Genomic DNA, 13751 nt, shown 5'->3' with positions numbered 1-13751 from the left:
TAAAAGAGGGTATGATCAAAAGGGGGCAATTAATAATAAATTATTAATAATCAAAATACCAGTATCTAATGGTTGTACGTCCTAGCATGTGTTCTGGCCTGAGATTCCTCATTCACAAACCAGACTCCAGATAATTGTTTCTTATAGATGGCCAGGTATTTTCCACTAGGTGAGGCAAATACAATAAAATTGGCACTCAAACTAAAATACAATTTATTACAATATGAAAGGCTGTCTAGTATTACTCAAATAGATATTTAAAAATTACAGTAATTTAACAGAGCAGTAGATGTTTGATGTGGTATTTACATCTGCAATTCAGATGAATGCCAATGTTTGTTCACTATTATCAGCCATTTACAGGTTTAAAAGACCCAGCCTGTAATGTCCTGCCTGGCACGTAGTTTGCAGTATATAGAAAAAATATTTTCCCCTTAATAACAACTTATCTGTAACATGTTCACTTTTTAGTTGATCCAGAAACTTTGACACACCTGTCTATATATAGCGCCAGTGTGTAGATGGATTATTTTCTTATCAGCTCCCCCTATTGTACTATAGCTGATCAACAAAGAAGAAAGAAGAAAATAAATGTATTTCCCATTGGACTACAATGCATCAAAAATATACTGAAGTGGCAAACAAAGTTTTGGAGATATTCAAATATAATTTATTTTAAACTAATGACTATTTAATTTTTAACTATTTTTTTGTTTTATATCGGTGTGATCTTAGGGACCTGGTCCATTATACTGGGGGTACTGAGATGGAGAAATTGTAACATCTGGGGTGTTACATATACATATAGTCCAGAAATTTACATTACCCTCTTGATGAAGTCGGTTACGACGAAACGCATTGAGGACTATCAGTTGCACTTTGGAGTAAAGATCCTACTAATGAACTTTCGTTTTAAGACTTTATATGTAAGTTACTACATTATTCATTAAAGTTATTATCCTAATGTGGAACCCTCCTCCTTTTTACACACACACAAGTCCAGGCTTCACCACTACCTTCACGCTGGGAGAAAGATTAATGCTCACCAGAGTATGTCTAGGATTCCACCTGAGGCACCAACTATAAAAAGACGAATTACGGATGAAATCACCGCAGATAGAGCTCACATTTGGACTACATATAACCTCATTGTAAGTGCGTAATATTTATTTCTTGCGTGTTATGAGACTGGGTTTAACCAATACAAGAGTCTATATTTCCATCTATTCACATATGGGTTTGGAGTCTACATTTAAGATCACAAGATAGGACGAAGCACATATGCCATACACCATTGTAAGAGACTATCCACAAAAGTCTCCAACGAGTTAGAGACAAATATCTGGACTGTATGTATATGCATCATCTGTTCAAGGTGTACTGTGTTTAGGTATAACTGTAGATACGGTTACTACAAGGTATCACATATTCTGCACATTCCTATGCATTTTTAGGTATAGTATGGCAGAGATTGAGCGCTATGGTTAGCTACATGTATATCTTCTGACTAAATAGAGGTAGATCTCCTCAATCACAGCTGCTCTCCCTGAGCTATTAGATATACTGTGCATGAGCGCTTCCTCTACTTTTTCTAATTTAGGGGTGACAAGCAGTCCCATACATTTATGTAATTTATGCCAGGATATTTTACCATCAATTTCAATGGCCCATTCATCTCAATGTAAACCCAATTGAAATAAAATACTTTTTGAACTAAATGGAAAATGATCCATGCAAGTATAAAAAGTTTTTTTTTAAACTCGCTCATTTCACTTGTTTTAAACGAATCTTGGAGTATCTCAAAACAGTGAAACATTTTTAGTGATTTCCATACTAATTTACTGATGTGATTTTTAATATATTCCCCTGTTCTATACTAGAAATCAGTGATTTTGTGCTATCTGGTGATATTTTGAGGGAGGTTTGTAAAACTTTCGATTTGGTGATTTAATTTCTGTAAATGGACCTTGAGTAGACATAATCTGAAATGAAGGCCTCTTTACTGTTTGTTTCAGTTTTTATTATATGTTCACTTCTTATATCTTCTAATTTTATAGTGCTACATAAATATTGCTGTTTAATGAATACTAGATAAAACTAGTGTTAAAGGTTTTTATTAACGTCAGTTATAAAATGATGTTCATTCATAATAGGTCCATGTATAAAACAAGCCAGAAATAAAGCAGAAACGGGATCATGGGAGTAAACCATAGGGCAGCAAGGTATCTTAGTGGTTAGCCCTTCTGCCTCACAGCACTGGGGTCATGAGGTCCCAACCATGGCCTCATCTGTGTGGAGTTTGCATGTTCTCCCCGTGTTTGCGTGGGTTTTCGCCCGGTGCTCTGGATTCCTCCCACACTCCAAAAATATACTAGTAGGTTAATTGGCTGCTATTAAATTGACCTTAATGTGTGTGTGTGTGTGTGTGTGTGTGTAGGAATTTAGACTGTAAGCTCCAATGTGGCAGGGACTGATGTGAGTGAGTTCTCTGCACAGCGCTGCGAAGTTAGTAGCGCTATATAAATAGCTGCTGATAATTGAATAAAATGTGAATAGTATTATGTTTAAATAACAGATATGCCTTTAATTATTGTACTATTGTTAACAGAATAAATAGGGGGACATCTATTAAAACTGATCTAAATTTGGCTATATAAAAAAGCTGAAATTACCAATAGCAACTAATTAGAATCTGTCTTTTTTTTAACGTTTAGAATATGAAACCCATCTTTTTGGTTGCTATACAAAGACTATTGCAGAGGAAGTTACAAGTGTAATGCGATTAAAATATGAAGAAAGACTGCTCAGAAAAGGTTCATGTTGTAATGAGATAATGGAAAAAGAGAAACCAGCGTTGCAATAATACTATGATGTGAAACATAAGGTAACTACAATTGTAGCACTTAATACATCCTTTAAAACATATTAATTGGTTTCTGCAATAATATTTTTTAGAATCCTTGTTTGCTTCTTTTGATCTTCATTTTATTCTAGATGTCAAAAATTGTAATCAATATATGCTCAACATAGGTTTATCAGATTCTAAATTTTAAGAATATCCCATATCAAGTATATAGTAACAGATATATAAAAACAGACATAAAATTAGTATTGGTTTAAAATAAAGATGATGATGTTCATTGTGCTCTTAAATCTGTGGTAAACAGATATGTATCGGTTTATCATATACTAAAATACAATAAGTGTTCTGTATAAAGCAGAAGTAATTACTTTCATATCCGGTGTTATGATTGCTTTGTTAATGATGCAGTTGCAATCCTCAGTGAAGGACTGGTCTGGAGTCCCAATCTGCTTTAGAGAGTTCAGCTCAGAAAGATGGGTCCATCGAACAGTCTTTCTGGAATATCGTTTAAATTCATCCTACCAGGGGGGGAATAAAAAAACATAAAAATCCTTGTTAATGTAAACTATTAAGGCTATGTCTATATTGCCACTAATTTATGTATGGTAGATTATGATATCAAGTCTAGAGAGAAAACATTGCCTTCACATTTGCCAGGTTCTCATTCCCCAAGAAAAGTTTTAGAATACTCAGTCTCACGAGACCTCTTCACTAAGCAGAACACTACGTACCGTGCCCACTAACAGCAGGGCACTTAACAGCATCAGATTTGCTATTAGCTGCACCTGCCTAACTTGAATGAATGGGAACCAATCCCGATCGCCGACATTAAGTAAAAATATTTGTTAGGGCCCCACAGCTGCCCGAGGCCTCTGGGCTATAGCCCAGAAAGACCAGAATGTTAATCCGTCTCTGCTTGTGTGGATGGAAGGACGTTCTAAGCATTTGGGCACTCTCTTTCGAATTCCCTATTAGACCAACATGCTGTGTTTCCAAGACAATGCAGCTCTATGGCCATGATGGCGAAAAGGGGACTCACATAAGTCCTTCATACTGATAAGAGATCTATGTTAAATCAAGTAAGCAATCTCTCCCTGCTTCAAGGAAATTGCATGCTATACTCAAAATCATGCAAGGCAAGCTTTTTTATCTCTTGAAAGAGTCCAGGAGAGGCCATGACACTCTATGTCTTTAAACACTTAATAAATTTCTCCTCCAGCACCATTCCTCTCTTTACAAAGAACACTGTTGTCAAAAAAACATCTTCACTCTTCAGGACCACACAATGGGACCTTAGAGCATTCACTAGTTAGATGAACTGGAACTATAAACTTCACTGAATGGGGTTGAGCTCTGGTGCTAACTGAGGAAGGACAGGTCAGCATGTGAAAGACCAGATATTTACAAATTAAGGGAAGCAGCCAGTTCATTTATTTTTTTCCTTTTTAAGAAAAACAACTTTTATTTGTGCCATCACGCTCTCTGACAGCCTGCAGGGCAAACTGTGGAGCTCCAAATCTCAAGAGATTTAGGTGATCTTGCGAGACTAAGAGCTTCCCTGCACATTCTACAGGACGTTTTCACTCTGATGTAGGTTAGCAGTAAAAGCACAGCATAGGTAAGTATAGTGGGCTGGGGGTGTCATGATTTGATGTGGATGAGGTGGTAGCGTGATGTGAATAAGGGGGTGGTGTGATGTGGCTGGGGAGGGTGTGATAAACAAAATGCTTTATTATAATGTATGTATTATATACTGCATGTGTGTTCTGTACTGTGTTCACTAACTGCTCGTTTTTCTGTATTTCATGTACCTATACCTTTTCCAAACAGGTCCCAAAATTAAAAAAGTCCATACAAAATTCCAGTACCAGGATGTGAAAGCTGCAACAATAAGTAGGTGAGAGCAACACTGTTTTAATACATAATATGTCATGACTAAAGAGGCACATCCACGCCCCATGTTGACCATGCCCAAATTACTATGCAGCATGCAACCCTTTTCCTCATCTATAGGGGGGACCCAAAAAGTTGCTCTACCAGGGCCCCAAATTACCCCAATCTCTAAGTCCAGTCCAGATCTCTCCTAAAGGTCTGGCATCTCATGCTCTCGCTTATTCCTTAACTATTACAACTATTTGTGTTAGTGAACACAGCGCATTTCTTAACTCACTCATGACAAAGTGGCTCCTTACAGAATGAGATGAATGTTACTGAAAAAATGATGGTGAATAAGTGCAGAGAATAGTGTTAAGCAGCCTTCTGTGTCTGGACTCTGACCCACATGAGTGTAAAACAGCTCAATAATAAAGCTAAAAAATAGAAATACAAAAATGGCTCTAATATCAAATTAAACTGCTTCACATTATATTGAAAAATTATACAGCACAAAAGACTGGAATTTAAAGAACATTGTTCAAAACAAGCGCTGTGTTTTGTTTTTTTTAACATTTGTGAGACTTGAGAAAAAGGAAGAAAAAAATAAATAAATATATATATATATATATATATATATATATATATATATATATATATATATATATATATACATATATATATATATACACACACACACATTATTGGAATTTATTGTTTGTGTGTGTTGGTATGCACTGTATATGATAATTTGACATTAGCGCCAAACTTTATACTTGTTGATAACAATACAAGATTGTCTGTTATGCATTTATGCAGTTTACTGTACCTCTGCCGTAATTGCTCTCTTAACTAAGATTCATTACCAAATTATTTAGAGGCGCAGAAGTCTGTGTCTTTATAGGTCAATAGAAATACATTCTCAGAATATTCATCTCTTCAAAATTCATAGATTTTTCTCATATTAGTTACACCTTCATCAGCAATTGTTACCTGGTGCACATATTCAGATATTTATCCTAGCAGTCTGTTTTTTCCCCACAGAGTCTATATATTTCTTATATCATTCCCTTTTCCATCAGAATTATATCAATTTCCTCTAAGTGCAAAACCCTCAGTTATAACATTATAGTGCCATTAGAAAAAATGATTGCCTGATAAAATTCACATACATGTCACTGTAGTGTATTAGACTTCTGGCAGCAGTTGCTATCCAAGTCCTCTTTGTTGCATTATTTCTCATTAAAATAGCCAACTTCAATGAGTATAATAAAAGTATATCAGTCAATAATAATTTATTCTTGAAAGACCAGCATCTGCCTTCTATGTAGATATATTCATTCATTCTGAATATGTTTTGCAACATTGTATCTGGCAGCATGTATCAATGTTAATGATAGGGATTAATTAACTTGGAGTGCTATGTTATATGAATAGGAAGAGAGAGGGATGTCAAGTGGGAAAGAGGGGTGAGATGAGAGGGGAGCAGGGAGGCAAATAATACTTTTTCGAAATAGTTGAGATCAACTGAAAATTAATCTTAAATTTTAAGAGGGAGATGCCAGCTATTTTAATGGGCAATAGTACAATTAAGAAGATTTAGACAGCAGCTACTGGCAGAAGTGCAATAAAACATGACATTTATATGAATCTTTAAAAGACAATCCTTTTTTCCACTGCTACTATACCTATAATGTTACAACAGATGGTATATTTGGAGCTGTTGGTTAAACATTTTGCCCTTAGAGGAAATTTGTATATTTCTGATGGATAAGGGAAGGATAGAAGCAATGCACCCTCTTTATCTGTAGGAAAATAAAAACACAGACTGCTGTCAGCTTGAATCAGATAAAAACCTGGAACATTTTCTAAAGGGAACAATTACTGATAAAGGTGTAACTAATATGAGAACATTCTGTGTGAATTTTGAACAGCTATTCTATATGTATATGCCTGTGAATAGGAATAAACATATAGAATTTAGGTAGAAGACTTTCTATTGAATCATAAAGACACTGACTGCTGCTTGTCTAAATAATTTGGTAAAGCAGGTTACTTAAGACAACAATTACTGGCAAAGGTACAGCAAACACAGTTGGAGTAAGCTGTATAAACACCTAACAGACAATCATTCTTGTGAATAACAATACACGTATAAAGCTTTGTTAGGGGACATGTCTAGAATTCTGCCCCTAATTAAAGTCGATACAACTATGTTTTAGAAGGGAATAATATAAGGAGTTGAACATCCCGTTCCTTGCAAAACAATGAAAACAATGACTGTTGCTTGTTAGAACAATATATTTATTTAGAGTAAGAACCTACATAAATGGTCTATCAAGTAATTACTGAGGTGGTAACCAACAATTAGACAACACCTGATCAAACAAAAATTGAACCACTCTTTTTCTCTTACATTACTCTAATTTTCTTTTATATTATTCTTGTTTTTAAGTATGTATACCTTGCAAAAATAAACCAATATGATTTCAATTTTCAAAAAAAGCATTCTGTGTATTGATCAATAATTGCTTAAATGGAGTAGCAGCTATTTATATTGAATATTTAGTATTTATAACACTATGGGGTAAATGTATGAACCTCCGGATTCTTCAACTCTGGCGAGTTCAGCGTCTTCAGCGCTTAAATTTAAAGCGGCGCTGCCTTGTAAAGGGAAGTCTCCCTTTACAAGGCAGCGCCGCTTTAAATTTAATCGCTGAAGACGCTGAACTCGCCGGAGTTGAAGAATCCGGAGGTTCATACATTTACCCCTATATCGAGATTAGGATAATTTTAATTACAATTGGATTAGCAAATGTCCAGCATGGATACTACATTATGATCTCAGTTTCCAGGCACATTATCTGAGATGCCAAGCTCCTGTTGAGCTTCACACATGACAGCTCCTGTCTGATGAGATATCTACCTTGTTCAGTCATGCAAAACTTCACTTTCATTCTTAATTGTTTTGACTACCTGGGTGCACACTGGTAATGTTCAAAAGCTCTTGGTGACTTCCATTGTGCGTGGCATTCACTATTTAAAGTTTCAATTAAAATATTTCCTTGTTAATGTGCTGGAATAAATTAAGATTATTATTAATAATCTTATTGATTTGGTGTGTGCCCTAGCTTTTCTCTAATCATGAAAGAAATGTAACTACACTGACCTTGCCTAGTTACCCTTTTCCACCATTCCTAATGAATTGCCGGTCCCTGGAATTTGGTCTACTTTCATCTTTGAATTTAAATATCTGCTTATTTGAATATTATTGAGGGCAAGAACTAGACTTGTAGTGCCTGAGTAATGAAGGACAGTAAAGCTTAAAAAAAAGAGTAACTTTGCACGTGAACAAAACCATGTTGCATTGGAGGAGGAGGTAAATTTAAAATGCGGGGACTGTTTTTTCCTTTTTCCACGGAACACAAAACCCATTTCTGGGCCCATGTTCAGGGAATAAAGGGTTAAGAAAGAGTGTGATCATTGAGCACAACAGAGAGGTTAATGTATAGGGAATGGGAGAGGTAACAGAAGAGAAGAAAGAGTTAACACTTAGGGAGAAGAAATTGTGTGCAGAGGTGGCAACCTTAGGGGGAAAGAGTAAAGTAGACAGGAGAAATTAATAGATTAGAACAGGAAGAACAACAGAGAAATTAAGACAAGGCGGCAAGACGAAAGTAGGCTGGGAAGCAGAACTTATTAACAAAAGGGATGACTGGAGAGCAGGTGGTAGAGAGAATGGTATACAGTTCTGAAGTAATAACCAGTATTTCATTTCTAAAGAAAAAAAATCACCCTGTACCTCCTTGATCAGGCCTGAACAAGGTGTAGCTCATCAACTGTTGTGCAACTCTCCAGTGTGTAAAGTTGCCGGCAGGCACTGACAATTCAGAATGTGTAGGTGTGAAACAGCTGTAGAACCACTACTTTACTACTTCTGCCCTTCGGATTTCTTCAGGGGCCAATAACCTATACCTACATTCAGTCTGCACACCACAAAAAGTAAATTCACTCAGATTTCTAAACAGTGGCTTTTGGGCACAGTGGTTTGCTTTTGAAGTGAAATATTATACAGCTTGCCCAAGATGAAGCTCTCATCATCTGTGTTGGCACACATCACTGAATGGTTTTCTTTTCCATTTCATTCTTGAATGTCCTCTTACCACCTCTATCTTTTAAACACTTATCTAATAATCTTGCTATCAGTCAACAGAAGCTACCTACCTGACATATAAATTTCTGATGACATTATGATGATAAACACTATTATTGTTATTAAAATGTATTTATACAACACCAGCATATTCCATTGGGAACAAACACAGTAATAAATAACACAGTAACACATAAAAAGAGACAGGACTTTAACTGACAAAGATGTAAGAAGGTCCCTTTTTTCCCCCACAGTCAGTATCCAAATCATGTCACAAACATATAAGAAACATTTCCAGAATATGCAAATATCTCACACAAGATTGCAGTCAATCTCCATCATTGAGTAATGCAACTTTCTTACTGGTCTCCACCAAATCAGACTTCCACTACTGCTATTTTGCTCTGGCAGTCCCTACATTTGTTGCCTGTATTTTACTGAATCCAACAGAGAATACTTCAAACAATGTATGTATAAATCTACTGAGAACCTGCACCTCTTGTCTTAAACAATCTTCCAACTCTCCCTTCACCCTGTCCATGATCTGTGCCTCTCATCCACACTGATTACCTCCTCCCATTACTGGTCACAGGGCTTTTTGGGGCCTGTACTCATTCTTTAAAATGCCCATGTAAAACTTGAAGCAAGATTATTAAATTCCTCAACCATTTCTTCACTCAAAACATACATTTATTCTCCTTTTATACTCAAACAACCTTTGGCCCCCACCATTCCTGTGTGACTGAATCATACAGCCCCAGTAAGCACTTTTCTATTACAATCTGGCTGGTTCAATATGCACTATGTAACATTTACACTCATAGGGGAAGATTCAATTGACCGCATTACTCTCGAGAGTAACGTGGCCCACGCACTATTACAGTTACTATGGTAATAGATGCACATTATTACTGTTAGTATAGACTTTAGCTCGTGGCTCAGGGAGCCGCAAGCAGAAATCCGGATTAAAATGACTGTATTAACGGTATTAGTTTGCAGGTCTCGTTGCTCTCGAGAGTAACGCGGTCAATTGAATCTGCCCCATAAAAGGAGATCTGATCCCTATTTAGAATGCGCATTCACAAATTAATTGGAGTAGTTTTAATACAAACTCACAATGAATCCCATCAATGACAATGATCTGTAAAGGTTTTCCTACAGGCAAGTTGGGAATTTTGAATTGTTAAAGTAATATAAATATAAATTCTCAAAAGAACGCATAGAAAACAAAAATTCAATTACCATCACCTGTTAATAATATAGGCATTAATGACAAAACATTAAAAAATGTTTTCCATGAAATACATTTATTAGGATGCTATGAATATCTACTGTACATCAATCACATTTTTATAGTTGCTACTGATTGCGTACACCTGTTATAGATGCATACACAACCATCATCATTAGTTAGCAGCACTTAGACTAGTCCTGTAGCTGGAGCAAAAGATACGGCTGAAAAAAACAAGTAGCTGAGAGATGCTCAGGGGTTTAATCGAACGCTACTGTGTCTGCTCGAGTTTGGCATACCCTTATTGCAAACAAAAATATTGCTATCAATTCTCAGATAAAGATAAATCACATATTATTGCCCATTGTGGGGTTTAAGGGCCTTCCACTATTTATCTATCCTAGTTGTAAAAAAAGGACGAAAACAAAAATATGGATATTTCACTATTGTTCTTGATATTTTTCTTAAAGCTGTGTGTTTTCTTTGCTTAAATGGGCTTTCCATTTGTAACCCATCATGGAGAAAAAAAAAAAAAAAAAGACTCATTCCATCTACTGCACTTCAGTAGAGCTCTATGGAAGCTCTTCCACAGCTCTGAATGGCTTGCACTGTGTTTACAACTAGGAAACTAGAGCAAGGGGTAACACAGGGATCCCAGGATGGATTCCACAAATGTCCTATATGTGGGAGTGGGGAATGTTCCTGGCCATGGTGAAACAGCTATTTTGAGGTTTTTCAAATGTTTCAGAATTAAATACCTTTAGTTATATTTTATAGATTTTTCCGTGAAACAAGTCATGCATGGAGTGCCGATTTTGTTATTTAACATTTTGTGTGTATTTCTAAAGTGATTGACCAGTGAAAGAAAAAACAATCAAACCATCAGGTTACAAATGAGTGTGGTTTCATTACCGTTGCTCTGAGCAGTACAACATCAGCTTCTTCAAGTGTACATGGCTTGCAGCAACTCCAAACATTCCATTCGGGTTTCCAGTAAAACAAGAGCCACACCAATCCAAATGAAAATATGTATCCTACAACGCAAAGTGCTTTCTGCCACTGAACTGTTCTGTAACCAAATATTTCCTGTTAAAATAAAACCATCCAGTCAGTCATTTGCTGGTCAACACTACTGAAAATCCTGTTTAAACATACTGTACATACTGTACATTTTCATTGACTTGTTGGGGACTGATTAAACGCTAGGTTAACTGCATAGTTTCTCTGTAACATTGCTAAAATTAACTAAATAAATAAAAACATTATGTAGTGGAGTTGAGAAAATTGTGTAATGGGGGTTAGTGTGTGATACACACCTCATTCTCTGTGGCTAGTTGTGTGTGTTTGTGTGGTAGATAATTTAGACTTTAAGCTCCGGTGGGGAAGGAACTGATTTAAATGATTATATATTCTCACTAATGCACTGTGTAATACGATAGAATGATGTAAATAAAGGATAATAGTAAGTAAAACAGTGTTCCTAGAACAGAAAGTTAGGGTGCCTGGTATCATTTTCCCCTACTCTCTGGGCAAATCATTTAAAATATCTGCATTTCAGACCAGACATATATTTGTGTATTTTACAAATTGGCTGTATTATACTTCAGTTGCTTAGATTGGCACAAATTGGTTTTATGCATCAACATACTTGCCAGCATATTACAATACATACTATTGATATGTCAATAATAAGCAGGAGTATCTAAGAACATCATGTGTGGTACTGGTCATTGAACCATGAAGCACATCATGATATGCTTACAAAACTTAGGTATAATCTTATTTTTCTATCTTAAATAATCTCTTTCAATAAATGAATTCAATGCACATTACATAAAGATTAAGACAAATTGTAAAGTGCTGTTGGTCAACATCAAAAATAGGAATGTTTCTGAGGACAAACATTTATCGGGACAGGATCTTTAAAAATTGACTGTCCCTGTATTTAGGGAAGATGGCAATAATGTGATCATGAAGGAATCATTTTTGTTTCATTTTATCGTTCATGGTTCCCTTTGGTCGTTTGAATGTTTTTTTATTACATTGGTTAAAGTGCTCCTACAAATGTGCTTTTCTGTAGATGTGCAACCAGGAGGTGCAAAATACATGCAATTATAAGTATACGAATGGAACATGTTAGAAAAAGAATTAATCTCATACATATTGCAACAACTACTGTACTGCATGTGTTTTGTAAAGCCATTAATAAATTTAAAGCAAAACAAGAAACTAGAATGAGGGAAGTGTGTTTATAAGAACATTATAAGTATTGCTCTATAATAAAAACTAAATTATCTTTTCCTAACAAAATTCGATCTCCAGGACCTCAGAGGGGAAGATTTCAAGAATTTCTTGGTGGGAAGAAAAAGGCTGTGCACTATTCCATCAAGCAACGAACACCCCTGTATATGTCACCTTTCCATACCTTTAAATAATCACATCCTGAAAATGAAATCTACTTTCTACAAACTAGGATGAAGCTAGGTGCATTTTTGTGACTAATCAGAGTTTATCAAGGACATGCCTTGATCCTTCCAAATCTTCTTATTGCCTGATGCAATTTTTATCCAACCCACTAATGCCAAAATCTCTGCCCCAATTCCATGTGCAATCCTTTAAAACCTGTACATTAAATACATAATAAGCTGAATAAAGTTTAAAGTCAAGCCTGTCTGCACTTACAGTTTTAAGCCAAACTTCAGCAATCTAATTTTCCAGTATAAGAGCATCAGAAATGTCTTGATTCTTAAAACGTTTTTGTTTTAACTAGTTATAAACATGTTTTGATTGAAACCAAAGGAAAGAAATACAGCAGTACAATTCAACCATACAGTGTAAAACGGAGATCACATGTAATTAGCATTTGCCTACTGAAACTAACAATGACTGAGCAAGGATTACCATCTCATTCTCCTCTCCTTCATTGAGCAATGCTGTGGAGGCATCCTGCACGAGTATCCCCATAGTTCTGTGACAAGTGTTGCAGGACACTCTTCAGAGCAGTCTTCTCTTCTCTCAAGAATCAGAGTACAGACACTCCCTTGCATTTTAAACTCTCACAGAGCCTCTGATTACACACCAGAATGATTAAGAATTCTATGAGGCGTTACTTCAAATTAACATTTACATAACGATCCTTTGAATAATACCTAATTTGAGGCATTTGGCACTATGAGAGGTGCATTATGTGTACACAGATATACAGTTGTCATTGTTTACAGAGGGGAGGCAATGTGGCCAGGTACCCACTGGCTAGTAGCCAATCCCATTCAGCTAAGGTACCTTCAGACATGTGTGGCTGCAGCAGTCACATGATACACAGTGAGGGCGGGCTTTTAGAAATCATCTTGTTGCTTTATAGCTGGAAGTCACTGTTGGAGAAAAAGGTAAAAAGAAGGGGTGATGGGGAGGGAGCATGTGTTATTAATGGTAGTAGGTAAAAGCCAGAACTGTAGGAACGCCGGAGTCAGTTTACTACAGCGCCCTCTACTGCTTGGTGTCTTTAGTGAAGCTTGCTCTCTGCCTGTATAGTGCATTCTGTTCTGCTACACAGATATATTCTCTGTAATATATGGAACAACTATTACATATATTATATTGCATATTGTATTGTGGGTACGTGTAATATATAT

At 36.0% G+C, this 13751-nt stretch overlaps 1 protein-coding gene and 1 long non-coding RNA gene across 4 annotated transcripts in view; one reads left to right on the top strand and one right to left on the bottom strand.

The window, feature by feature from the left end:
• Nucleotides 1–4904, top strand: part of LOC142143977 (uncharacterized) — a 73754-nt gene extending 68850 nt beyond the window's left edge. The window contains exons 2-3 of the long non-coding RNA XR_012689620.1: nucleotides 2715–2884; nucleotides 4694–4904. This is a non-coding gene — a long non-coding RNA (uncharacterized LOC142143977). The remainder of the gene's footprint in view (nucleotides 1–2714; nucleotides 2885–4693) is intronic.
• LOC142143975 (putative cation-transporting ATPase 13A4) overlaps nucleotides 1–13285 on the bottom strand; it is an 83032-nt gene extending 69747 nt beyond the window's left edge. Inside the window, exons 1-3 of one of the 3 annotated variants that reach the window (XM_075202281.1) lie at nucleotides 13021–13285; nucleotides 11032–11205; nucleotides 3232–3381 (exon numbers count right to left, since the gene is read on the bottom strand). In XM_075202281.1, the coding sequence (XP_075058382.1) occupies nucleotides 3232–3381; nucleotides 11032–11205; nucleotides 13021–13083 (387 nt within the window). In that variant the 5' untranslated portion in view covers nucleotides 13084–13285. The remainder of the gene's footprint in view (nucleotides 1–3231; nucleotides 3382–11031; nucleotides 11206–13020) is intronic. The other 2 variants (XM_075202279.1, XM_075202280.1) reach the window with 2 other exon arrangements.
• Nucleotides 13286–13751: the final 466 nt, after the last annotated feature.

The sequence above is a fragment of the Mixophyes fleayi genome, chromosome 3 (genome assembly GCF_038048845.1).
Source record: "Mixophyes fleayi isolate aMixFle1 chromosome 3, aMixFle1.hap1, whole genome shotgun sequence".
Classification (NCBI taxonomy): Eukaryota; Metazoa; Chordata; class Amphibia; order Anura; family Limnodynastidae; genus Mixophyes; species Mixophyes fleayi.
Note: the sequence above shows the minus strand (reverse complement) of the source record. Positions and strands in the feature narration are given on the sequence as shown.